Below are 27458 nucleotides of genomic sequence, written 5' to 3'. Positions count from 1 at the left end.
AAGAGATCCATATAAAATGGGAAGGGGGTGAGAGCAAGGGGGGAGGAAGGTTCTGTGTTTCATGGCAACACCACAGTGCTGGGATAACATGCAGTTATGGGAGTGGGCAGGCTTATTTATTTCTTGCTAAAGGAACAGCCTGGAATCAACATAACAGCACTAAGTGATTGAAGGGGACGGGCGAGGTAACAGATGCTGATGGTAGTCTTTATAGAACCGAGAAAGAACATACTGAAGAGAACAAGTGAACCTGGCAAACAATGAAGTGATTAGGAGGGCAGACAGACTGGAACTGACTGAGTGCTATATGGCAGTGTTTCCATGAGGGAACTTCCACAGTGCTGGAGAAGAAGTAACAGACTGAAACACCTTCCAAACAAAGTGGAAAATAACCAGGAAGTCACTGAACAATATCTGAGGAAGAAACCTTGGTTTCCTGGAAGAAAGACTGTCCTGTATGACTGGTAGGTGGAACAGGAAAGCGGGGTCAACCCCTGTAATGTTACTGAGCTTTATAGTGTGTGTAATGTGTATATTATGGAAAGGACAGATGATAACACTCTTCTACAGAGTACGGCAGGCAACAAGCATACAATGCCAACCATTATAAAGCCATTCAGGAAGTGTATAGATATTTGTCAAAGTCACAGGTTGTTTCTTATTTGGTAAACTCTTTTTGTTTAGCGTACCATTAACAATATAAATTACATATAGAAACAAGATAGTGCACGTATATAGACACATTGACACAGACAGGTATAGCACACGTACTGGGAGATTCAGAGTACAGTTTTACAGGCTGATTGTATAAAGGGAAGTTTGCAGATATAAGAAATTACAATAGACTACTAAGATTTGTGCACAATGTACTCACAATGTGTATGTTATGGGCTCCCACTTATGGTGTAAACCCAAGGTCTAAATATTATCCACAAATTTCTAACGTTTCAGTCCTTTATTTAGACTTTCATCTGAGACATACAAACAATAAAAGTGCATACTTTACATTCCAGAAGACAAGCGTGTGTCAGACATAATCACAGTGCATCCACGACACGCCAACACGCACAGAGCAGGATGCTGTTTCACACACATACATGTGTGTGTGTATGTGTGTGTGTGTGTGTTTATATGCGTGCATATATAATACACAAACAAAAAGGGGTAATGACACTGCGCTAAAAGAAAGGCAGGTTAACCCAGAACTGCTGCTGAAGGAGGTGGAGTCACTACCTAACCCCACTAGTGGAAATTCAAATAGTAAACAAGGTTTCCCCAGCGCAAATCATAGGGCAATAAAAACTATAAACTGTAGTTGTCAAGACATGTATATGTTCTTTATTTGAAAAAGGAGTGATATTAATATTCATAAAATTGCATTAAGTATAAACACCTAAAAGGTATGCAAGTGAAAACAACCTATTACGGGTAGACATAGACAAAAGACAAACTACATGTAACATATATCATAAAAATGGTGAATTACCACCAAATAGTGCTGCTCAGTCCTTTCAAATGCATGTGCAGTCTTTATAATATTTACTGCATAGAGGATGCGCTATTTAACGATTTACTACCTCTCCTATTTTTATGATATGTTATTAATATCACTCCTTTTTCAAATAGAGAACATATACATGTCTTGACAACTACAGTTTATAGTTTTTATTGCCCTATGATTTGCGCTGGGGAAACCTTGTTTACTATTTGAATTTCCACTAGTGGGGTTAGGTAGTGACTCCACCTCCTTCATATATATTCCATATATATGGAATATTGAGGCATAGCTCAAAGATTAACAATAAAACTAGTAAAACCTATGGCGCAATACTCCAAAGTAGCACAATGACCAACATAAAATCACAACTCACAAATGCACGTATGAAAAAGAGTTAGTCACATATGCTCTAAGAATTGTCCCAACATAGGATGTGTCACAGTGTATGGATGCAATGTTCTGAATTAAAACAGGTCTCCTCCAGTCCAGCAGTAAATGAATTGTCCTCCAATAACAGAATCCAATGCCACATAAAATACAAATAGAAATAAAACTAATAGTGTAAGACTAATATTGAATCAAACATACACCGCAGCTCAAAGAATTACTACACAGATGTCCTAATTCAGACTGGATCGCTATTAAAACAGAAATTGTGGGGCGTGGCCTAGCTGCTGCTGTAAGTGGAAGTGTCTCAGCAGAGCTCCAGGATTTCTGGCACTTCTCTCCCTCCCTGCACATCCATCTCTGCTCCTTTCAGCCTGGTGCCCTCTCCCCCACTCCTGCTGCTGTGCACTGGCCGGTTGGTGAGGTCCGCGGAATCGGGGAGCACTCCTGGAGGCTCCTGCAGATTGCGGCCTACCTTCTGCCCTGAAGCCGGGGACTAAATTTTCAAGCCTACCCTGTCCGGACTTCCGGGACCCGGCTCCGCCGGACGGCTCCTACCTCTCCCTGCAGGCTCCTGGAGGGTCTCTGGGGGCTCCCAGAGGCCGAGGACCCGTGGGCCCTTGTGCTTTTACTCCTGTGTGCCTGGGATCCACCTCTGTCTCCAGCTGGGAAGGAGACATTCACAGCCAGCGCCCATTTTGGATTCTTCAGTCTGTGCATCTCTGCAGCTCTGTCCCCTTCTGAGGCTGAAACGGAACCCTGAGCTAAACCAGGACCAGTGATATCTGCCTGGGGCTCTCCAGCTTTTTCTGCTACATCTCCCTTGGGGTGTATATTCCATTATGTGGTAGTGCTGCCGATTCCTGCTGTAATCCCCTGTACTGGATCTGTGAGTACCCCCTTGCTGGGATTTGTTGTGCCTCTCTCATATTTGTAATTTCTCCCCGACCCTGCAAAGATCTCTGCATGTAATAATGTTTGCATAGGGATGTGATGTGCTCTGTCCTCTCTACGCCTCCACCCGGGGTTCTCATGCATACATAGTAGCTTCTGTTTGGAACCAGCATACTACTCTGCCTCCAGGGCCTGTGACGCATTGGCCTTCCAGTTTCACTCGTCTACTCCTTCTACTGCAGTCCTCTAACGATGCCCCCTAAAAAAATTAAGGACGCACTCCCGCCCCCAGTGGCTTTCTCTAATCAAAAAGTGGCTCGTATCTCCTCGTCTCCTGCCGGGAGCTCCATCCCATCGAGCCAACCTGACCGTCCTAAGGAGAGTTCTGGCCATTCCTTATCGGTCCCTGGGGTGGACTCTAATTCTACGGATCCTCTCACTGTCAAGACTCTGTGTCAAGTCCTTGCGGCTTTTAAATCTGAGCTCACTCAAGACCTCTCTCTGGCTATCCGTGAAGTTAAAGTGGAGCTAACTGCTTTAGGTGATCGCACAGACCATCTTGAACGTAAAATGGAGGAACTGGTGTCCTCTCATAATGACCTTATTTCGGCCCATGACCGACAACAAGCTGAGATGGAGACGTATAAAGACAAACTGGCGGATATAGAGGACAGGTTGCGGAGAAATAATATTAAAATCTGATGTATCCCAGACTCTGTGGCCAATTCAGAACTTCTGGACTATGCTATGTCCCTCTTCCGCAAACTGCTACCTGGGGCGGACGACAGAGACCTTCTCATCGATCGCATTCACCGGCTTCTGAAACCACGGTCGGTTTCCACCTCCTACACTCGGGATACCCTCCTCCGTGTTCACTTTTTCACGACCAAAGAACGGATAATGCAAGCTGCCAGATCTGCGTCTGACTCGGAATCGCTTGGAGGCATACAAATATTTCCTGACTTCTCGGCACTGACCATCTCTAAACGTAGAGCTCTGGCTCCTATCACGGAGGCACTACGTTCTCATGACATTAGATACAGATGGGGCTTCCCAGTGAAATTGGTGATTTCCCATGAGAATTCCTCCTACGTAGTTGCCACTCTGGACGCTGGGGTCAAGCTGCTTAATGACTGGGATGTTTCGGTCAAAGTGCCCTCTACATTGAAACCTCGCCTGCCGCTTACCCGTGAGTGGTCTGCGACCTGACTGAGTATTCAATGTTCCAATTAATGTAGTTCCTGGTTGATCTTCATGTTTGGTTGGGGACTCCGTCCCCCTTATAATGCATACCGGATATGTGAGTTTATATGTTATATATGCGTATGCTTTTGGTTCCTTCATTTGCTGTTTATATTAATATGTGTACCTGCATTTTCCTCTGATTCTATCTCTTTTATCTTTCTTTTTCTTCTTACTGTACACATGAGGGTATCTCACTAGTCATTTACATTATTTGTTGATGTGCTTGTTGGTACCCTTATTGGTACTTGTAGTTTGGCTATAAGTTATTGCTTCAGGTATACATGTGCCTTTTGTACCCCGGGTGGTGATACTACCGCCACCTCCCTATACTTTTTCTACTGCATACCTTTCCCCTGCAGTAGCAATGCGGTCCCGATATAATGGGCCCTTTTGATTTTTCCTGCCTGTCCTTTTCTCTTTTTTCCCTAGTTTGTCCCCCCCAATTTGGGATGTCAGCTGTTTTTGCTTTTTCTATATTTTAAATGGTATGAATATATTCATTGAATGTTAAAGGGTTGAACTCCCCCAATAAACGCAGGCTAGCCTTGACCACTTTTCATAAACACAGAGCTGACATAGTTGCCTTGCAGGAAACCCATTTTTCGTCAGCAGGTCCCCCGGCTCTGAGAGACCGGAGATACCCAGTTGGCTTTTTTGCAAATGGCCCCTTCAAGTGCAATGGAGTGTCTGTTCTTTTTCGGATCTCTGTTTCGTTTGAACTGCTGTCCCAGATAGCTGACAAGAATGGACGTTTCCTCATTCTAGTTGGAAAATTGGAGGATAAGATGGTTACGATTGTATCTCTCTACGCTCCCAATTCTAACCAAGTCCCCTTCCTTAGAAAAGTTTGCTCGACTATTGCGAGGGTTCGTCAGGGTGCCCTGCTTATGTTGGGCAACTATAATTTAGTGCTTGATCCTAAATTAGATAGATCTCCTCGGTCTTCATCCCAGATGTCTGCGGCTCCGGCTGGCCCACCACTAGCCTTCCGTAATTTGCTGGCAGAATATGACCTGTATGACTTGTGGAGAGTTCAGAACCCAACTTTGAGAGATTATACGTATTTCTCTCCAGTGCACAATTCCTACTCTCGCATAGATCTTATTCTTTGCGATAAGTGGCAGCACTCAGCACAGGTGGATGTTCTGCCTATTTCCTGGTCCGATCATGCTCCTCTCCTATGGTCTTGGAATATTTGCCATCAATTTACCCCCCCTCGGCCGTGGCGCCTATCTGCCCACCTGCTGTCGGACCCTATATCTAAAAAAGCGATTGATGATTGCATCTCCCTCTATATGGAAACTAATTCCCCCTCATATACTTCTGTCACGACTTTCTGGTGTGCCCTTAAGGAAGTTGTGCGAGGCACTGCGATCCAAGCCGGTGCTAGACTTAAACGACAAGCTATCCAAAAAACAACAAGACTTGGAATCTAAACTTAAGGAGGTTGAAGATAGGAATAAGCTCCACCCCTCTAGGGCCCTACGTAGGGAATTAAAGGATATCCGAGGCCAACTTCAGAAACTCCTTATGAGATGGACCCAGTTTGCTTTAAATAGGTTGAGACAGAAATTTTACTTAACTGGTAATAGACCGGGGAAAATGCTGGCTCGCAAGCTCCGTGCTCTCCAGGCTCGTATTAGGATTAGACATCTGATATCTCCTCAGGGTTTTAAAGTGTCCAATCCATATGACATAGCGAATCAATTCGCTAGATATTATACCAAGCTGTACAACCTTTCTTCTGATCCCCTTACTTTTCAACCCACTCCTGATTCTATACAATCCTTCCTAGCCGACGTCAAACTCCCCTCCCTTTCTGCGGAACAGCTCGAGACACTAAATGCCCCGTGGACCCCCTCCGAGGTAATTCAAGTAATGAAATCACTCCTGCATAATAAAGCACCCGGTCCAGATGGCTTCATAATTGAATTTTATGTTTCTCTCTGTGATCAACTATCGCCCACCCTGACCTCCTTGTATAATTCATTCTCCTCTCTTGGTGCTTTCCCTACAGAAATGCTGGAGGCTTAAATTATCACTATACCCAAGCCAGGTAAAAACCCAGCGCATTGTCAAAATTATAGGCCCATTGCACTATTGAACGGCGATATTAAAATTTTTGCCAAACTTGACGCTTTCCGTTTAAATGTCTTTCTGCCATCTCTCATTGCCTACGACCAAGTTGGGTTTGTGCCTGGTAGACAGGCATCTGACAATACCCATAGGGTTTTTGACTTGGTTGATATTGTTCCCTCTAACACTGGCCTTCTCCTGCTCTCTTTAGATGCAGAGAAGGCATTTGATAGACTGAACTGGCAATATATGTCATCGGTTCTAGACAAGTTTGGTTTTAGTGGCCATATTCTTTCTTCGGTTTTATCTCTATATAGCTCCCCCTCTGCACGGGTATTTAGTAATGGTTTCCTCTCCGATACATTTCCTATTACGAATGGAACCCGACAGGGTTGCCCTCTATCACCCTTAATATTTACGTTGGGCATAGAACCCCTTGCTGAGAAGATTAGGATGTCTGGGGGCTTCCCGGGGGTGAATATTGGCACTACTACTCACAAGTTGTGCCTCTTTGCAGACGACGTCCTTCTGTTTGTCACGAACCCGCTATCCTCCCTTCCTTGTTTGCATGCTATCTTGGGACAGTATAGTGAAGCTTCCTTTTATAAAATTAATACGACAAAGACAGATGCTCTCCTCATTAATATCCCAGCTCCCATAGTGTCCACCCTTCAATCACACTATCCATATAACTGGCGTACGGCTTCAATTCAGTATTTGGGGATCCAAATTCCACCCTCTACGGGCTCTGTTTTTGATGTTAACTTACCTCCACTCATTAATAGCTTTTTAGACCTGACTAAGTCCTGGTTATCTTATGATATTTCGTGGATTGGCCGCCTAGCAGCCTTCAAAATGACTCTCTTATCTAAACTTATGTACTTATACCGAACCATACCTTTTCTTTTCCCTAAAACGTACCTTGATAGATGTCATGCTATAATGCTACGCTATGTCTGGAAGGCACGGCCACCCCGATTGGCTCGGTCCAAAATAATTCTCCCTCATAGAAAGGGAGTGCTAGATATGCCCGACCTGGTCCTTTACCAGGAGGCATGTGTGCTGGCCCAGTTTAAATACTGGTTGAGTGGGGCGCCTGTAGTGGGATGGGTATCTCTTGAACGTACTGGGAGTTTGGACCTTCCCTTAGAAGACCTTTTTAAGATACACCCAAACTCTAGACCCCGCTTATTGTCCCTCCTCCCCGCCACTAGAACATCTTTACAAATCTGGGATAAATTGGTGACTCGCCTGCCTGGAAATCAATTTCCATATTCTTCTATCTCACTACGAGCCATAGCTAAATTAATCCCTAATTTAAATCTCTCTACCTGGTTTGTTTGTGGTTTGACTGTCTTGGTGGACCTTATGGATGGTAATGTTATGCTATCGTTTTCTCAACTCCAGTCTCGATATAATCTCCCCAGTGGAGAATTATTGCATTATTTCCAAATTCACCATTGGTACAAAGGTTTGCCTAGACAGGTGGCTCCCCCGAACCCGTTATCCAAGGTTGTCTTAACACGTGTATCTCTGTGTGACTCTAGAGGGGACATCTCGTTTTGGTACAGGACGCTTATCAGCTTGCTTACTACTACTAAGTCTAATGCGCAGCTGAAATGGGAACAAGACTTGGATCTTCCCCTATCTGAAGCCCAATGGGAACAAATTTTTATTTCTTCTTACCGAATGTCCAAATGCTTGAATCACACGGAGATGCATATCAAACTCCTTAATAGACTATATTTAACACCGGATAGGCTACACTCATTCTGGCAGTCTTGTTCCAAATACTGCTGGCGTAACTGTGGAGAAATAGGCCATATTTTCTGGTCCTGTCCTTCCCTTCGACATTTCTGGAGCGAGATATTTGCGTTGATTAATTCGGTCTTACACCTGTCCCTCACACCCTCTCCGGCCATGGCCCTGCTCCACATTTTTCCTGCTGAGATACCACCTCATCAGAGATATCTGGTGGGGCATATTTGTATAGCTGCCAGGGCTGCATTGGCCCAAAGTTGGAAACAAGCTTCTCCTCCTCCTCTATCACTAGTCACCAACAAAATTCAATTCCATTTTACTATGGAAACTGAGTTCATGCCTTACTCTTCTGCGGCCTCCCCAATGGTGAAATGGAGAGCATGGCATGACTACGTCACTGCTGGAGGGGGTGTTTCGTCTTCACCCTAACTGACTGGGCTTATACTTCCGCTCTGTGCACCGGCTGTGCCTTACTAGCCCTGTGTCTATTATTGATTATCTGTTTATTGATATGTTTTCATGTTTGACCCGTGTTTATCTTTTCTGCATCTTTTTCCAAGATGACTTTGTATTTTTCCTATTGTATCTATATTGGATTGATGTATGTAACTTCTGACAATTTTGATATTGGCATGTTTACATCCCGTTCCCTTGGTTCTTTGTACCCCCCCCCCCTCCTTCTTTCTTTCTGTATCCCTTCCCCTTGCAAAAAGAAAACTTGTTTTTAATAAAAACTATTGATGAAAAAAAACAAAAAAACTGAAATTGTGATTTTCTCAAACCTGCTTCTACTAAAAATCGTGAAGAACCGCCCAGAAAGGTAAAAGACGCCCACTGATGTAATCGCAAAACTGCGTATGTAATAGCATTATTGTGATGTATATGCAGATATCGAGTACCATAGACAATTGCGTATGACCCAGGGCTACTCAGAATAATGAGAATGCAGTCGCACTGGCGCCATGTTTTTAGTCGCAATCCATTGCAACTTACATCAGATACACACCCTGAAAACAGCCATGATCTGCCTGCGTGTTTCCAACCACTCTCCACAAACGCCATGTTAACACCCATGAATGGTCACTTCCAGTCAATAAAAATCGCGATCGCATTTCACTAAATGTATCCTTCACGCACGCACAACTCGTTCGCAGCACATGTGACGTCTGCTGATAATCACCCGATTTGCGATTTTGCAACTGAAGCTAAGGCCCAAAATACTCAAGTATTCAACCCCTACTGTAGAACAACCCTGTTATCTTCCTACAGTATTCCAACATTGCAATGCTGGATTCATAGAACATCCAAACCTAGCTAATGGCAGAAACCTACCACAATATACCTCACAAGACTACCACAACAGAATGTATGCCAAAAAAAGAATTGCCATCTCCCAAATGGTCACTCTCAAATGATTATACCCTACATACAGTATTACTAAATGTTATGTTTGATCTGTCTTTAAGATGTAGAAAGTTAGAGATTTTATACCTAGAGAGTTTGTATGACATGACAGTGTTCTTATGACTTCAGCTACAGTACCATATGCTGCATGTGACAGTTATAGTCTCATAAATATCTATTTATAGATGGATGGATAGATAGATAGATAGCTATAGATATACAGAATACAGATATATACTGTAGATATAATAAATAATGCTGTGTCCTGACGAAGAGGCTTAGGCCCTGAAACATACCATATTTGTTTTCATCTGAAATTGTGCCTCTTGAGTGCCGTTAATTACATTGGAGCTCTGGTTTTAACTACTATTCGGGCACCGGGGCCAGCTGTTCTTAAAGATGCTTGTTAGCAGTCTTGGAGGAAATATATATATACAGGTTGAGTATCCCTTATCCAAAATGCTTGGGACCAGAGGAATTTTGGATATCGGATTTTTCCGTATTTTGGAATAATTGCATACCATAATGAGATATCATGGTGATGGGACCTAAATCTAAGCACATAATGCATTTATGTTACATATACACCTTTTACACACAGCCTGACGGTCATTTTAGCCAATATTTTTAATAACTTTTTGCATTAAACAAAGTGTGTGTACAGTCACACAATTCATTTATGTTTCATATACACCTTATGCACACTGCCTGAAGGTCATTTAATACAATATTTTTAATAACTTTGAGTATTAAACAAAGTTTGTGTACACTGAGCCATCAAAAAACAAAGGTTTCACTATCTCACTCTCACTCAAAAAAGTCCGTATTTCGGAATATTCCGTATTTCGGAATATTTGGATGTGGGATACTCAACCTGTGTATATATATATATATATATATATATATATATATATACACACACATATACATATCAATTAAAGTCGGATCCATTCCAACATGTATTTGTCGGAATGGATCAGACAACCCCTATTCAAATCTCAATTTAATTCGACTTTTTAAAATCGAATTAAGATGAGGGACGCAGAGGAGGAGAGGGGGGGGCGAGCCACGGGGAGACCAGCGGGGGACAGCCGCCGGCAGCCAGAGGAGATCAGCGCTACAGTAGTGCTGCAGCAGGATGCCACACAGCCGCCCGACCTCACGGCAGTGTCCACCCGGCTCCAGCAAGCTTGCTGGAGCTGGGTGGACGCTGCCGTGAGCGGCGCGGGTGTGTGTCATCCTGCTGCAGCGCTGTGCTGTAGCGCTGATCTCCTCTGGCTGCCGGCGGCAGTCCCCTGTCTCCCTTCGGCTCTCCCCCCTCTCCTCCTCTGGGTCCGCATCTCAGTCCGACATCTTTTCAACACAAGCACGTGGATCGGCAGCTATTCCGCCGATCCACGTGTTTTTCGACAAGTCGAATTTTTAAACTTGTCGAAAATATTGAATAGGTTGGAACCCCTTCCGACCTAAAAAAAGTCTAAAACTGCCGTCTTTTCGACAGACCGCAGTTTTCGACTTCAATTGAATATACCCCATAATCTGTATAAAAAAAAGGCTAATGAAGGCTTGAACCTCATGTTTAGACATAGAAGATGTACACATTACTATCCTGAAGCAAATAAAGTTAGCACAGAGCAACCCAAACCCTAAAAAACTTACCAAAAGTTATGTAATTATTACCCCATCTATTGCAAGCATCAACAATTATTCAGGACAGTTGGTGGTTTAGATACCACAAGGTTGTTCAAACACCTATCAAATCTTAACCTGTGCAGGATGGTCAAGAGTCTCAATACATACAACAACCCATTTACTATAAAAGTGTTTAAATCCTGATTCAATTGCTGGGAAAGCAGCCTGCCTATCACAATATGAGTTTCAAGAGTAGAGTTTTAACTGCCTCCAAGAATGGGGGATTTGGGGGGAGGGGGGAAGCAGGAGAGGTCCAGTTACACAATATACATTTTCTAGCCACTGTGATGACAGTAAATAAAGGTATAAATGTCTACAGGTTTAAAAATGTGCATACAACATAGCCAAGGTTTTATTGCGGAGATTAAGTTTAAATATAGTACTAATAAAGCGCATAGTTTTTTACCAGAACTTACATGTTTCATGGCAGGACCAGATATTGTGAAAAATTTAGCATTGGGGTGTCTACACTTGAGACAAAGCCTGACGCACCATATGCCTCCTACGAGCTGGGGAGATATGGGCCCGATGAGCAGTGTCGGACTGGGGCAAGAATGGCCCACCGGGGTAATGCAATAGTAGGGGACCATGCTCAAGGGTGTGGCCAGGCAATAGTGGAGGTGTGGCCAACCACAACAGAGGCCCTGCTAACTGTATGGATGGGCCCATAGTCCTGTGCAGTATAAGGTAACTTGTGTATAATGTATAATTAAAGTGCACTAGGATACAGTTTGGAACCTAATCCCAACAGTGGAGCCCACCGGTGGTTTCCCCTGTTCCCCTGTGGCCCAGTCCGACCCTGCCGATGAGTGGTTTTCAGATGCACTCCCTGTAGCCATGAACAACATAGAATTTTCTAAATACTGTCATAATGTTTAAGTAAATGTATCAGTGAAGAGATATCATTATTCCACACGGTCACAGTATGAGTCCATAATTAATCACTAGACAAGGAATCAATTTCTGAGCTTAAGTACCTTGTTTTATAAGGGTGGGGTGTTAAGACTGATAACAATTTGTGAACAGGGTCTGGGTTGCTAATATGAATCTTCTGGGACACACTGGTGTGCGTTTAGTGCCAGACTTGAAAATACATGAAAACTTGACTGTAAGGCTTTAAAAGTCAAAATGATGCTTCCTGGGTCAAACACATACTTAATTTACCTTTCTCCATCCAGCGGCAAAAGCAGGTGTTATCCATCCTTGGTTAGAATGAAGGGTTGCCTCTGCGTGTTTAATAATGCCTTCCCACTGCTTTATATACAGCAGAGGTCTGCAAACTCGGTCCTCATTACCCCACACAGTGCATGTTTTGCAGGTCTCCTCACAGAATCACAAGGGAAATAATTAACTCCACCTGTGGACCTTTTAAAATGTGTCTGAGAGTAATTAATACACCTGTGCACCTGCTGGGTTACCTGCAAAACATGCACTGTGTGGGGTCCTGAGGACCGAGTTTGCAGACCTATGATATACAGTATATTTGTATTCAGGGAATGATGTTAAAAGGAGTGCGGACCACTTTAATAATAAATTAAATGTGTGTGTGTGTGTGTATATATATATATATATATATATATATGTATGTACATGAGGTACATGAGCAAAGTACCGGCACTCCAGAAGAACAGCTTACCGCGCTGGTGCCTTCACATACATGGCTGTATTATTACCGCTACCCGGTCTCCTGACTATTACATTTGCTGAGTGCTGCACCGATGGATTTGCATATATATACAGTGTATATATATTAGAAATGTGCGCTGGCACTTTTTGCGTTTTGGTTCTAATTCCACTTTCGTGTTTTGGTTTTGGCTTGGTTTTGCCAAAACCACCTTTTCGTGGTTTGGTTTTGGTTTTGGATCTGGATGATTTTTGGAAAAAAACATTAAAACAGCTGAAATCACAGAATTTGGGGGTAATTTTGCTCCTACTGTATTATTAACCTCAATAACAATCATTTCCACTCATTTATTTCGAGTCTATTCTGAACACCTCACAATATTGTTTTTAGGCGAAAAGGTTGCACCGAGGTTGCTGTATGACTAAGCTAAGCGACACAAGTGGACAACACAAACACCTGGCCCATCTAGGAGTGGCACTGCAGTGTCAGACAGGAGGGCAGATATAAAAAAAAGGCCCCAAACAGCACATCATGCAAAGAAGAAAAAGAATTGCAATGAGGTAGTTGTATGACCAAGCCAAGCGACACAACCACCTGGCCCATCTAGTAGTGTCACACAGTGGCTGAATGTCGAGAGTGGGCCGCAATTGTTCGGTCCACTGACAGCATCTCCAGCACGCTCCAGTCACTTTAAAAAAAATCTGCAATTGGTGGATTTATACGGCAGTACCTAAGGACTAATACAGCAGTACCCCTGTACTCATACGGCAGTGTCACACAGGATGGCACTTTTCAAAAACGAGGCCCCAAACACCACCTCATGCAAAGATGTCAAAGAGGTGCAATGAGGTAGCTGTATGACTAAGCCAAGCGACACAATTACCACTGGAATTATACGTCCAAATCACTGGAATTAAATGGCAAAATCACTGGAATTATACGTCCAAATCACTGGAATTATACGTGCAAATCACTGGAATTAAATGGCAAAATCACTGGAATTATACGTCCAAATCACGGGAATTAAATAGCAAAATCACTGGAATTATATAGCCAAATCACTGGAATTAAATGGCAAAATCACTGGAATTATACTGCAAAATCACTGGAATTATTCGTCCAAATCACTGGAATTATACGTCCATATCACTGGAATTAATTGGCAAGAGCACTGTAATTATACGTCCAAATCACTGGAATTAATTGGCAAGATCACTGTAATTAATAATTATACGTCCAAATCACTGGAATTAATTGGCAAAATCACTGGAATTATACGTCCAAATCACTGGAATTAATTGGCAAAATCACTGTACTTATACGTCCAAGTCACTGGAATTAATTGGCAAGATCACTGTAATTAATAATTATACGTCCAAATCACTGGAATTAATTGGCAAGGTCACTGTAATTATACGTCCAAATCACTGGAATTAATTAGCAAGATCACTGTAATTATACGTCCATATCACTGGAATTAATTGGCAAGAGCACTGTAAATATACGTCCAAATCACTGGAATTAATAGGCAAGATCACTGTAATTAATAATTATACGTCCAAATCACTGGAATTAATTGGCAAAATCACTGTAATTATACGTCCTAATCACTGGAATTAATTGGCAAGATCACTGTGATTAATAATTATATGTCCAAATCACTGGAATTAAATGGCAAGATCACTGTAATTAATAATTATACGTCCAAATCACTGGAATTAATTGGCAAGATCACTGTAATTATACGTCCTAATCACTGGAATTAATTAGCAAGATTACTGTAATTAATAATTATACGTCCAAATCACTGGAATTAAATGGCAAAATCTCGCTATCGCCTGCCTAGTGAAGTGGAATCTAGATAGGATTTGGTACCGGGGACACAATACCTCCATCAATTGTCTAAATCCCACTGCACTTATGGCGGATACCGGACACACGTCTAACACCAACATAAGTGTCAAGGCCTCAGTTATGAGGGCTTCCATCGTCATGTGAAGCTGAACCACTAGTCATGAACATAGGCCAGGGCCTCAGCCGTTCTTTGCCACTCCGTGTCGTAAATGGCATATTGGCAAGTTTACGTTTCTCCTCAGACCATTTCAATTTTTTTGGGGGGGTCTTTTTAGTGAACTTTGGCTTTTTGGATTTTACATGCCCTCTACTATCACAATGGGCATCAGCCTTGGTAGACGACGTTGATGGCATTTAATCGTCTATTTTAACAAAAAGAGAGAAAAAGCAAATCAACTTTTTATAGCAGCACTCATTCCCTGAATAATAACTAATTACAGGTATAATTTTCTCAAATGATTTGTAGGTAAAAGTGTTTAACTACGAGAAAGATTCTCAATACCCATATGTGATGTATATACCTTTATTGTTACCACATATGATGTATTATATGTCCCCTTTATTCTAAGGGGGACAACTAAGTGAAATATTAAAAGAATATTTATAGAGACAGAATAACGTGTATGAAAAAATAAATTAAATAATGTGTAAAGAATGTGTTTTAAAAAAAGTGCTAGTGCGCTGTCTTAGTTACAGATCAACGAAACCTGTGATTCAGAAGTTTTTTACATGGTTTATTTATTTTAATGAAACCACCACTGACTTTTTAGCCAGTGATATATATAACGGGTTACAAAATATGTCAATGTTGTACTATTTCCAATAAATTCTCAAATTTGTAGATCCCAGTGCAGCATTTGTTGCTATATAGTAAAATCGTGAGAATATTAGACACAGCAATGCAAAAATCCGGATGATGGTTATGTCTGTTATAGACGTAAGGTTATTATTACCTTTAATAATACCGGTATACAATAACACGCTGACAATTTGTTCTTTAATATTTGATATTATAAAATACCCCTATTGTAGTGTATATTCCCTAGCCATAACTCCTTGCTGGGTGTCCTGTTATTATAGTAGTGTTCTCAAAGGGACTAGCAATTTTGCACAGTACTGTCATACAAATAAGCCTGCTTAGGCATCTATCTACTGCAAATATTGCTGTCTAAATACACAGCTAACCCAGACAAGTGTAAGTTGATACTACTCCCCTTAAATACCACTGTTTGATTTATTCCCAGTGGTCTATGTTCTCTATAAAGGGAGCATGGCGCATGTTTCAGAGGTATAAATATCTCAATTTGAGTTAGATTCACACAGTGCTAGCTGCAAAATTATCCACACGAACCTGGCTAAACACCTATTCGTTGGGTTATATGGGACAGAAAAATAGGGTTTGTATGGGTATTTTAATGCTGTTGCAGATAATGCTGTCTTCTATAGACAGCTGAAGCAAACACATATAATTCCCAGATTGACACAAGTGCCCTTGTAGAATCACTGTTTGTTACAATCCCATTAAGGTGTGCTAGCAATAAATCATATCCAGATTCTCAATGGTGTCAAGAATTTGTTAGAATCTCATATACATAAATGCAATAATTCCAGCCTCTGTTGCTGTCTCAATGTCTGGCTGATATTGCCTTGCAGCACGGGCACACATTGATAATTAATCCCTTGATGTCTATTATACAATTTCCTATAAGCAGGCTCAATTTAGTCAAAATCTCAGATAGCTCTCCTTCGTCCTTAGAGAGTCCTCATGAATCATACGTTTCTCATGTATTAATGTTACGTGGCTAGCTAACGCTGGGAGGAAACCCTCCTGTCTTCTGTGTGGATAAGTCAGCATGTATCGTGCAAACTATAGGTAACCCTCGCTAATGATTTAGATATTCACAGGTCATTAGTACATAATAAATTAAAACTGACAGCGCACAGCAAAGCCGATGCGCATTTCACTTCAATAAGCTTCGTCAGGGCTTATTGAAGTGAAATGCGCATCGGCTTTGCCGTCCACTTTGTATGTGTATCTATATTACTATTGGGAAAGGCACCTGAGCACGCTACTACTGTTCAACATGAGTGCCGGATAGCTACATATGAAGGGTGTGTGTGTATACAGTATGTAGGGGGGCACCAACATTTATCATGCCTCCGGGCGACTGGGGCGAACTTACGCTACTGATAAGGTGTATATGAAACATAAATGAATTGTATGAATGTACACACACTTTGTTTAATACACAAAGTTATTTAAAATATTGCCTAAAATGACCTACAGGCTGTGTGTATAAGGTGTATATGAAACATAACTGCATTCTGTGCTTAGACTTGGGTCCCATCGCCATGATATTTCATTATGGTATTCAATTATTCCAAAATACGGAAAAATCCAATATCCAAAATACTTCTGGTCCCAAGCATTTTGGATAAGGGAGACTCAACCTGTATATATATATATCTGTATATATATATCTGTGTATATATATATATATATATATATGTGTGTGTATATATATGCATCAAGCTGCTTGGACAGCTTTTCTTTGAAGTTGCTGCTGGCATGTTTCTATAAGTCCTGGAGTGCCGTATTTTTCCAAAAGACTGTACACATTTTTTTACTGGCACCTGGGCATTCTATACTGCATGATTCATAGGAGTGCCGGTCCTTGTCTTCATTGGTATATATATATATATAGATATATATATATATATATATATATATATATATGCACTGCTCAAAAAAATAAAGGGAACACTTAAACAACACAATGTAACTCCAAGTCAATCACACTTCTGTGAAATCAAACTGTCCACTTAGGAAGCAACGCTGATTGACAATCAATTTCACATGCTGTTGTGCAAATGGAATAGACAACAGGTGGAAATTATAGGCAATTAGCAAGACACCCCCAATAAAGGAGTTGTTCTGCAGGTGGTGACCACAGACCACTTCTCAGCTCCTATGCTTTCTGGCTCATGTTTTGGTCACTTTTGAAAGCTGGCGGTGCTTTCACTCTAGTGGTAGCATGAGACGGAGTCTACAACCCACACAAGTGGCTCAGGTAGTGCAGCTCATCCAGGATGGCACATCAATGCGAGCTGTGGCAAGAAGGTTTGCTGTGTCTGTCAGCGTAGTGTCCAGAGCATGGAGGCGCTACCAGGAGACAGGCCAGTACATCAGGAGACGTGGAGGAGGCCGTAGGAGGGCAACAACCCAGCAGCAGGACCGCTACCTCCGCCTTTGTGCAAGGAGGAACAGGAGGAGCACTGCCAGAGCCCTGCAAATTGACCTCCAGCAAGCCACAAATGTGCATGTGTCTACTCAAACGATCAGAAACAGACTCCATGAGGGTGTTATGAGGGCCCGACGTCCACAGGTGGGGGTTGTGCTTACAGCCAAACACCGTGCAGGACGTTTGGCATTTGCCAGAGAACACCAAGATTGGCAAATTCGCGACTGGCACCCTGTGCTCTTCACAGATGAAAGCAGGTTCTCACTGAGCACATGTGACAGACGTGACAGAGTCTGGAGATGCCAAGGAGAACGTTCTGCTGCCTGCAACATCCTCCAGCATGACCGGTTTGGCAGTGGGTCAGTAATGGTGTGGGGTGCCATTTATTTGGGGGGCCGCACAGCCCTCCATGTGCTCGCCAGAGGTAGCCTGACTGCCATTAGGTACTGAGATGAGATCCTCAGACCCCTTGTGAGACCATATGCTGGTGCGGTTGGCCCTGGGTTCCTCCTAATGCAAGACAATGCTAGACCTCATGTGACTGGAGTGTGTCAGCAGTTCCTGCAAGACGAAGGCATTGATGCTATGGACTGGCCCGCCCGTCCCCCAGACCTGAATCCAATTGAGCACATCTGGGACATCATGTCTCGCTCCATCCACCAACGCCACGTTGCACCACAGACTGTCCAGGAGTTGGCGGATGCTTTAGTCCTGGTCTGGGAGGAGATCCCTCAGGAGACCATCCGCCACCTCATCAGGAGCATGCCCAGGCGTTGTAGGGAGGTCATACAGGCAAGTGGAGGCCACACACACTACTGAGCCTCATTTTGACTTGTTTTAAGGACATTACATCAAAGTTGGATCAGCCTGTAGTGTGTTTTTCCACTTTAATTTTGAGTGTGACTCCAAATCCAGACCTCCATGGGTTAATAAATTTGATTTCCATTGATCATTTTTGTGTGATTTTGTTGTCAGAACATTCAACTATAAAGAACAAAGTATTTAATAAGAATATTTAATTCATTCAGATCTAGGATGTGTTATTTTAGTGTTCTCTTTATTTTTTTTTAGCAGTGTATATATTTTCTTTGTATGGGCGGCACTCAGAGACTTTCACCAAGCAAGTTAAGTGCAAAAAAAGACCCCACCAGGCCAATTTAATGGTAACGTTTCGGGGTATTATCCCCTTCCTCAGACAGTTAAACTAGCAACAATCAGTGATATTTATAGATAAAACAAACCTGTGACCCTCCAGTGCAAACCAGTGTGTGTCCCACGCTCCCGGCCGCCGTCCCGCAGTGGCACTTCCGGTCGCGGGTCTTCCGTCGCGCCGGAAGTGACGTCACCCGCACGGCTCTGGTTGTCATGGGAACACACTGTAAAGAAAACAGTGTGTAGTGAAAAACATACATAACGTAATGACATATTGTAAAGGCACCTAGGTACCTCTTCTCTCAAACATCAAGTGAGCATATTATTGTGCAAAATACAATATACAAACAAATACAGCAATAGATACGTATTAAAAATATATATAGCAGTGATATGATAAAAAACATTTAAGAAAACCTTCAGGTGTGATAAGTGTCAAAATCAATGAAAGCATACCAAATCTGGCAGCAAAATACTGTCACCATACATGTGTACATGCATCCATAAATTATATATTGTACAATAGCAAAACTGACATACTGCATGGAACTGCTGCCATCTAGTGGCTGAAAATCATATATATATATATATATATTCTCTGTTTAAAATGACTCTACTAAGGTGCTCTTTTTAGTGTAATTTTACACTCATATATAATAAGTCTATTGGGTCTAAAGAGTAGACTGTGGCAGGCAGGCAGAGAGTAGACTGTGGCATAGACTCTTCCAGAGTGCACTGCGCATGCGCAGGTCTCCGGGACCATGGCATCCATACCTTGATCCCGGAGACATCTCCATGGCGCATGCTCAAATTACTCGGGACTACGGAGGGATAAATATAATATATTATATTATCCTTTATTTATATGGCACCACATGGGACCCGCAGCGCATAGTTACAGAGTACATAGACAAATAAGCAAAACAAGAAAACAGTGACTTACGGTTCGAGACAATATAGGACAAGTACAGGGTATACTGTATAAACATAGCAGCGTTAGTAAACAGCACTGAAATAAATATCAGGGTGGCAGAAGACTGGAGGATTTGGTGCCGTCGAAGGGAGTATTGAAAAGAAAATAGGTTAAGTCAGAGATCAAAAAGCACGAGGTAAGAGTGCCCTGCTCGTGAAAGCTTACATTCTAAAGATGAGGGGCACACAGACAGGGGTCAAAAGTGAGCATGGGACAGAGGGCTTATGATGAGAGATAGCTGGGCTTGGTGAAGAAGTGGGTCTTGAGAGCCCGTTTGAAGTTTTTTAGAGAGGTGGAGAGTCTGAGGGGGAGAGGTAGAGAATTCCAGAAAAAGGGAGCAGCACATGCAAAATCTTGGAGGTAGGAGTGGGAGGAGGTAATCAGTAGGCAGGAGAGAAGACATGTATTAGCAGAGCGAAGAGGGTGGGCAGGAGTATAAAGGGAGATAAGGTCAGAGATGTAAATAGGAGATGAGTGGGTGAAAGCTTTATAGGTGAGTGTGAGAAGCTTGAAATGGATTCTGAAGGGAAAGGAGTGCCAGTGAAGGGTTTGTAAGAGAGGGGAGGTGCATGCAGTGCGTTTGGTGAGGAAGATGAGCAAGGCAGCAGCTTTGAGGATAGATTGGAGTAAAGAGAGGCATTTGTCAGGGATGCCAGAAAGGAGAAGATTACAGTAGTCCAGTCTGGACACGACCAGTGAGTGGATAAGGGCCTTAGTGGTATCTTGGGTGAGAAAGGGTCTGATCCTTGAAATATTTTTGAGATGAAAATGACAGGTTTGAGAGAGGTGCTGAATGTGTGGTTTGTAAGAGAGGATGGAGTCAAGGACTATTTAAAGACAGCCTACTTGGGGGCTAGGGGAGATAGTTGAGCCATGAATGGATAATGAAATTGTGGGAGGTGAGGTATTGTGAGAGGGTGGGAAGATGATCAGCTCAGTCTTAGACATGTTAAGTTTAAGAAAGCGCTGGGATATCCAGGAAGAGATAGCAGAGAGTCAGTTGGATACACAAGTGAGTAGAGCAGGGGAGATGTCAGGTGAGGAAAGGTCGATGTGAGTATAATCAGCATAAAGATGATTTTGTAAGTCAAAAGAGGTAATAAGTTCACATAAAGAGGACATAGAGAGAAAAGGAGCAGACAAAGAACATAATCTTGGGGGACATCTACAGTTAGTGTAAGTGGGGGGATGTGTGGTCATGAGAGGAGACAGAGAAGGAATGGTCAGAGAGGTAGGAGGATAGCCAGGAGAGGACAGTATCACGCAGACCAAGGGAGTGAAGGATTTGCAGATGGAGACGGTGGTCCACAGTGTTAAAAGCAGCAGAGAGGTCAAGAAGACTAAGCAGAGAGTAGTGGCCCTTAGATTTAGCAGAAAGGAGGTCATTGCAGACTTTTGTGAGGGCAGTTTCAGTGGAGTGCAGAGGACGGAAGCCAGACTGGAATGGGTCAACGCAGTGAGTGGGTGGAAAGAAAGTCCGTAAGGCTGTTGTAGGCAATATGTTCAAGGAATTTGGAGGCAAAAGGGAGGAGCGAGATGGGTCTATAGTTGGAGAGAGAGTGTGGATCAAGGGAAGTTTTTTATTTTTTAAGAATAAGGGAGACGAGAGCATGCTTGAAGGCAGAGGGGACAGTCCCAGATGAGGAGAGATTGAGTAGGTGGGCAAGATGGGAGCAGGCAGAGAGAGGTAGCGAAGGAGGCGGGAGGGGATAGGCTCAAGTGGGGAGGTGGATGGGCAGGGACGGGTGAGAGCCATGACTTCTTTACCAGATACATTGGAGAAAGATGTCAGAGTTGGTAAGAGGGATGGGGAGGGGTGGTAAGGGAGAGGAGGTGGCTGGTTGCTGATGGTTTGGTTGAATGTGATGTCCTAACGTATGGAGTCAATTTTAGAAGTGAAGTAAGTGGCAAAGTCAAGAGCAGAGGAGGGGTTTGATGGTGGCAAAGAGGTGCCGGGGGTTCAAAGACTGGGAGGACATGAGGTTATTGAAGTATGACTGTTTAGCGAGGCAAAGGGTAGCGCTGAAGTATCAGCATAAGTTTCAAATGGAGGAAGTTTGCCTTAGAGCATGACTTCCTCCACTGTCGCCCCGCATTACGTGAGCGTTTTTGCAGATATCTGGTGCATTTGGTGTGCCAGGGTTGAGGTGTTGATCTGCAAGGGTAAATAGTGGTTAGTGGAGCAACAGAGTCAAGAGCGGAAGTAAGGGAAGCATTGAATAGGGAAGTGGCTTGTTTACAGCATGAGAGAGACAGTATAGGAGAGAGAAGTGAGTCAGGCAGGGAGGATAGGGAAGTGGTGTCGATAGCCTCAACGTTACGTTTAGTGATGGTAGCCTTAGGAGCTAGAGATGGAGTAGCAGAGAGAGATAAGTTAAAGAAGAGCAGGTGGTGGTCAGAGAGGAGAAATGGGGAGTTGGAAAAATCAGAAATATCACAGTGGTGAGTAAAGACAGATCCAGTGAGCTCCCATTCACATGGGAGGGGGAGGCGATCTACTGGGCGAGACCGAGCGAAGATGTAAGGTTAAGGAGTTTAGAGGCAGGGGATTTAGTGGGGAAATCGATTGGGATGTTGACATCACCTAAGATAATGGAGGGAATGTCAGAACAGAGGAAGTGAGGAAGCCAGGAAGCAAAGTTGTCAAGGAATGCCCGGAGGGCGGTAAATGATAGCTACTCTTAGATGGACAGGTTGGAAGAGGCGGATAGCATGGACCTCAAATGGGTGTGGGCCTCATGTTTACCGCACTCCTTGCACCCATTATAGAAACGGCTATGATAGAGATATACAGTAGAAAGATATACAGTAGATATAGATGTAGATAAGTGTGCCATGAGGTTTACATTTATTACTTTGAAAAACATACTGCTCTCTCTTCACTGGCACAGACTCATCACTGCAGCTGCAGACAGTACAGTCCATCTCTCCCCCCTGCATTCACTGCAGCCAGCCAACAGAGGGAGAGAAACAGCTGCAATGGCACCGATGTTAAGGATGATGCACCAATTATGCTGCTGCGGCTGCAGGGTACCCTGCCTCCTCCTCCCTTTCCCCCGTAGCTGTGTCCCTGCTCCTCTGAGTCCTCTCCTCCAGTCAGTTATGGTGGCCAGCAGCACACAGCGGCAGGTGGCGTATAACAAATCAATATGACTCATTATAATGCCGCAGGCTATGGGCCCTTTGATTGCGGCAAGCCCTAGTGCAATGTACCCCCTAAACCGCCGCCTGTGTCGACAGTTACATTATTTACACACATTGGCCCCAACAGGAACACCCTTCATGGAATATAACAGAACTAAAAGTAAAGCCTGGGGTCACCATTTACATAGCCATTCTACACACGGCTAGAAATACATTTTGTCCTAAGTAGTAAAGTGTCTGTCACACAATGTATGCTGTTAGGGGACCTATATTTCTTCCCTGCTCTCTCTATGCAATCAAATATTATCAAAATAATTGAAATGTTCTGACAAGCAAATTATAACACAAATGTGTTTTATGCTATCAACCATTAATAATGTAAGTGTTCATTTGTACAGTGCATGTGGGATGGGATCAGTACAAGATCCCGCCGGAAGGGATCCCGGCAGTCGGAATACAGACACCGGGATCCCGTCAGGCACAATCCCGACTGGGGGACGAGCGCAACGCAGCCCCTTGCGGGCTCGCTGTGCCGTGCTACGCTCGGCACACTAATTTATTCTCCCTCTGTGGGTATCGTGGACACCCACAGAGGCAGAATATGTCGGGATTGTGCCGGTCGGGATCCCAGTGTCTGTATTCCGACCGCCAGGATCCCGTCCGGCGGCATCTTGACCGCATCCCTGTGGGAAGTATCAGAGATTCTCAGCCAGATACTTGTTTGTTTGTTGTGGTTCCTGATCGTCCAAATTGGGATGTAGTAAAAATGTTGACAGGCAGTGTGTTGACATTGTCAGAGTGTCGACAGGTGAAATGTCAACATTGTCAAAATGTTGACCTCAGAGGGGGTTAAGGTTAGGCAATGGGTGGGAAGGAGTTAGGGGTAGGGATCTGGGTTAGGGTTAGCCTTAGGGCAAAAGCAGAAATATTTACCGGAATGCCGGAAGATAGACCCGGTCTGACGTGGAAGTACCAGTCACATGGCCACTGACCACTGGACGCTTGAAGACGACGCTGGAGCCGTCTAGAGCACGTTATTCACTGGTGGCCTGCCAGTGACAATATGCCGACATTCTATCATGTCAACATTTTATCGCTGTCTACATGATGAATGTCAACATGGTCATGTCGCCATAATGAATATTAACTTTATGTCTACATATATCACACCCATACAGATTACATCATCATATGTGAGCACATTGCTCACTGATCTATTTCTTCAGCTGTTGTCCTATGCTGCTGCATGTGTGGGCAGATTATCTATTATGTGCACACAGTGAAGCCTATGTGAAAACTACTATATTTCTATGTTCTTGTTTCATTAATTGTGTGTTCTCATAACTTTTTACACCACAGCTGAAAGATGAAGGCCGCCCATGAAACAGAGTATAGAAGGTGGATTTGTCCTAAGCCAAAACAATTGCAGAAGAAGAGTGAAACGGACACCATGAGATCCCTGGCATTGACACCCATGCTCTCCAGCTCACAGCGGGCCCAAGAGCACAGGGGTAGAAGGAAGGCTGTTACCCAGGATAATGCTAAAGCCGTTTGCTATTCAAGACATGATACCGTGGAATGCAGACCTACTGATCCAGACCAGGAGCTACATCCACAGCCTTGTCGACCTTTCTCTGCAGAAGAAGCATCAAGGGTCATCAAGTATGTCTTAGATGGAGAGCTGCAGGACTGTGGTTATGATGCCAGAGAGAGCCAGAGGAGAGCACTGGAACTTGCAGAGAGAGTTAAGGTGGCAGTGAGAGAGCTTGGTTATGAGAGGTACAAGCTTGTCTGCTATGTAGTGCTAGGCCCAGTATCACAAGGGACCATGTGCTGCTGTAGCAGGAGTGTATGGAGCCCAAACTCGGACACGTATGCAGAATATTTGTTTCAGAATCAGTCTCTCTTTGCATTGTGCATTGTTTATGCTGGGTACTATGAGTGACACACTCGCCAGACATGCATATAGGGGCTGATTCTGAGACGAGAGGAAAGCAAAAACAAGTAACTTTGGGCCTAATGTGGAGATGTGTGTAAGCCCCATGATTTATGCACATCTCTGACGGTGGGGCACCTGCAAATGTGCAGAATGGGTCCTGCAAGGTCACAAGCAGTTCCCCAAGCTGCAGCCCAATTGACAGGCTACGGCCGTTTGGAGGAGTGGGGTGGGCAGAGCTGACCAGCATTTCCAAAAACAGGGCCGTTTCGCCCGTTTTCAGGGAGTGGAGAGTCCAGGGTCTGCATCTTGGCATGCTGATTTCCTGGCCTGAGAGTTACTCAACTGGCTGATGTTCACGCAAGTGATCCACTGCTGCAGGAGGCATCTAAATAATCAAGACACCTCCTGCTACTTCAGCATATTTTCGTACAGCAGCTGCGTCCAAAGATGCAGCTGGTGTACGAACTACGTCATCTCTTAATTAGGCTCTTTGTATTTGGAACAAACCATTTTGCAGTGGAAGCAGTGCAGATACATTTATTTATGTTGCTGCAGGGTAATAACTGGCTGTATTTGCACGTAGCTCTCAAATACTGAACAGCTTTATTTTTACACTGCAATTTAGATTAGTGTTTGGACACGACCCACCCAAATCTAAATCTCTGTGCACGTTACATCTGCCCCACCTGCAGTGCAGCATGGTTTTACCAAGGTGCAAAGTTACTTGTTCCTTTTTGCTTTGCTCCGAAAGCCCTATAATGAGGGATGTCAAACTGAGGCAGCTGTCTTAAGTGGAGTACCCGGCCTCCGAGCAGAGGGAAGGATAGGGAGAGTGGTGTGCTGGGGTAGCAAGTGTGGTCCGTTTCTTTTTCTGATTTTAGCATTATTGAAATGTTGATAATTCTAGTGTGCTTCTTGTATTCAAGTGTCTTGTGTTGGAAACCTCACAAGAAAACACTGGAAATCAATTCTGCTTGGGATTGCAAAGTTGCACCTACATGAAACACAAGAATACTGGAAAAATGTAAATTGGCCAGACACATGTAGCATTGTTTATTCTTAATGCACAATACCATGTATGGAGAAGAACACACACAGTATACTGTATCACCACAAGAACCTCAACCCAACTGATAAGCACGCTGGTGGACGGGTTACCTTGCAGTCACATGACCTAGACACCTCACTGTCATTGAGTTCACCATAAACTTCTTCTTATTACTTACAGTATTCAAGAGGAATATGTTAGACCACCTGTCTGACAACTAGAGCTTGCTGTATTGTATCTTGCAACAGAACAATGATCCTAACAGTAAATCCACAAGTGAATGACTGAAAAAGAATCCGTGTTTTGGGATGGCCTAAAATACCTCAAGTCATTGAGATGTTGTGACAAGATCTTAAGAGAGCTGTGTCTAAATTGATAAACTCCTACAGAAAATTATTACATTAATTTGCTGCTGCTAAATATGGTCCTAAAAATAATTAATCCAATGAAAACTTTGTGAAACAAGAAAAACCCAGCTTCTTCTTGTTGGTTTACTGTTTGTTAAATAAATGATTAAAGCTAAATCTGTTAAGTGTTTTGTTTGTTAGATGAGATTAGATTTATCACATTTTAGAACTTGGTGAGGACAAGAGATGGTTATACTGTACCCTGATATGAAATAATACAGATTTGCCAGTTATCTTTTTCATAGATCTTTATCTCTTCTTTCTTTTATCCACTAATAAATAAAAATTAAATAAACCTACGAAAAGCAAATAGTAGCATTTCAGGACAACAATGGAAGCAGACGTTCCCATATCATGTATTCTTCTTAACTACTTCTATGCATGCTTGCCTACTTTTTGAACATCAATCCAAGAGGCAGTAATGGCAAGGAGGGGCAGGGTGAAACTATTTGCATCATGGCTCCCCCACTTGTTGCACGATGCCTCAATACAAAACATTTATGAGCGCAAGAAGCAGGGGTTAGCATGGACCAACTGGGAATTAAAGTAGTCCTGGAAACAAATCTGTAAGCATTATCATGTATATTGAGTCACAAGAAAGGCAGGGATTTTTTAGACCTATATAGAAGAGAGGGAGCATCCCATAGATTGATATACAAAACATACAGTATCCCAAAGATTGAGATACAGCACAGGGAGCATTCCAGTTAACAAAATAAAATACGTGAATCATCCCAAAGACCATTCTAGGCAATGATATTAAACAAAAAGAGCATTAAAGTTACTGATATACAGTACCAACAACATACCACAGACCAATATATAATACAGAGAGCATTCTAGAGACTGTTATACAATACAGAGAGCATATGACATACTAATATGCAGCAAGGGGAACATTCTAGTGATCAATATACACAACCAATCCCTGTTCAACTAATACAGCAAGCTATTCTTAGTAAAGAAGCCTTGTGGTCATACACATTCTAAGTGCTGTAAGTAGCACTTGAGGTTGGGATATTGAATCTCTAATGTATAAGTAATGCTCTTCTAATGCCAGTTTGATACATTACATCTCTCTGCAATAGTCACTGAAATCGGTTACTCAGGAATCTTTT

At 43.1% G+C, this 27458-nt stretch overlaps 1 protein-coding gene across 1 annotated transcript; it reads left to right on the top strand.

The window, feature by feature from the left end:
• Positions 1-89: 89 nt before the first annotated feature.
• Positions 90-26531, top strand: LOC134956876 (dynein light chain Tctex-type 5-A-like). The gene is made up of 2 exons (XM_063938762.1): positions 90-464; positions 24306-26531. The coding sequence occupies exon 2, from the start codon at positions 24313-24315 to the stop codon at positions 24889-24891; it is 579 nt and encodes a 192-aa protein (XP_063794832.1). The 5' UTR covers positions 90-464; positions 24306-24312; the 3' UTR covers positions 24892-26531.
• Positions 26532-27458: the final 927 nt, after the last annotated feature.

This window comes from Pseudophryne corroboree, chromosome 9 (assembly GCF_028390025.1).
Source record: "Pseudophryne corroboree isolate aPseCor3 chromosome 9, aPseCor3.hap2, whole genome shotgun sequence".
In the NCBI taxonomy this organism is placed as follows: Eukaryota; Metazoa; Chordata; class Amphibia; order Anura; family Myobatrachidae; genus Pseudophryne; species Pseudophryne corroboree.
This window is presented reverse-complemented; position numbering and strand designations above follow the sequence as displayed.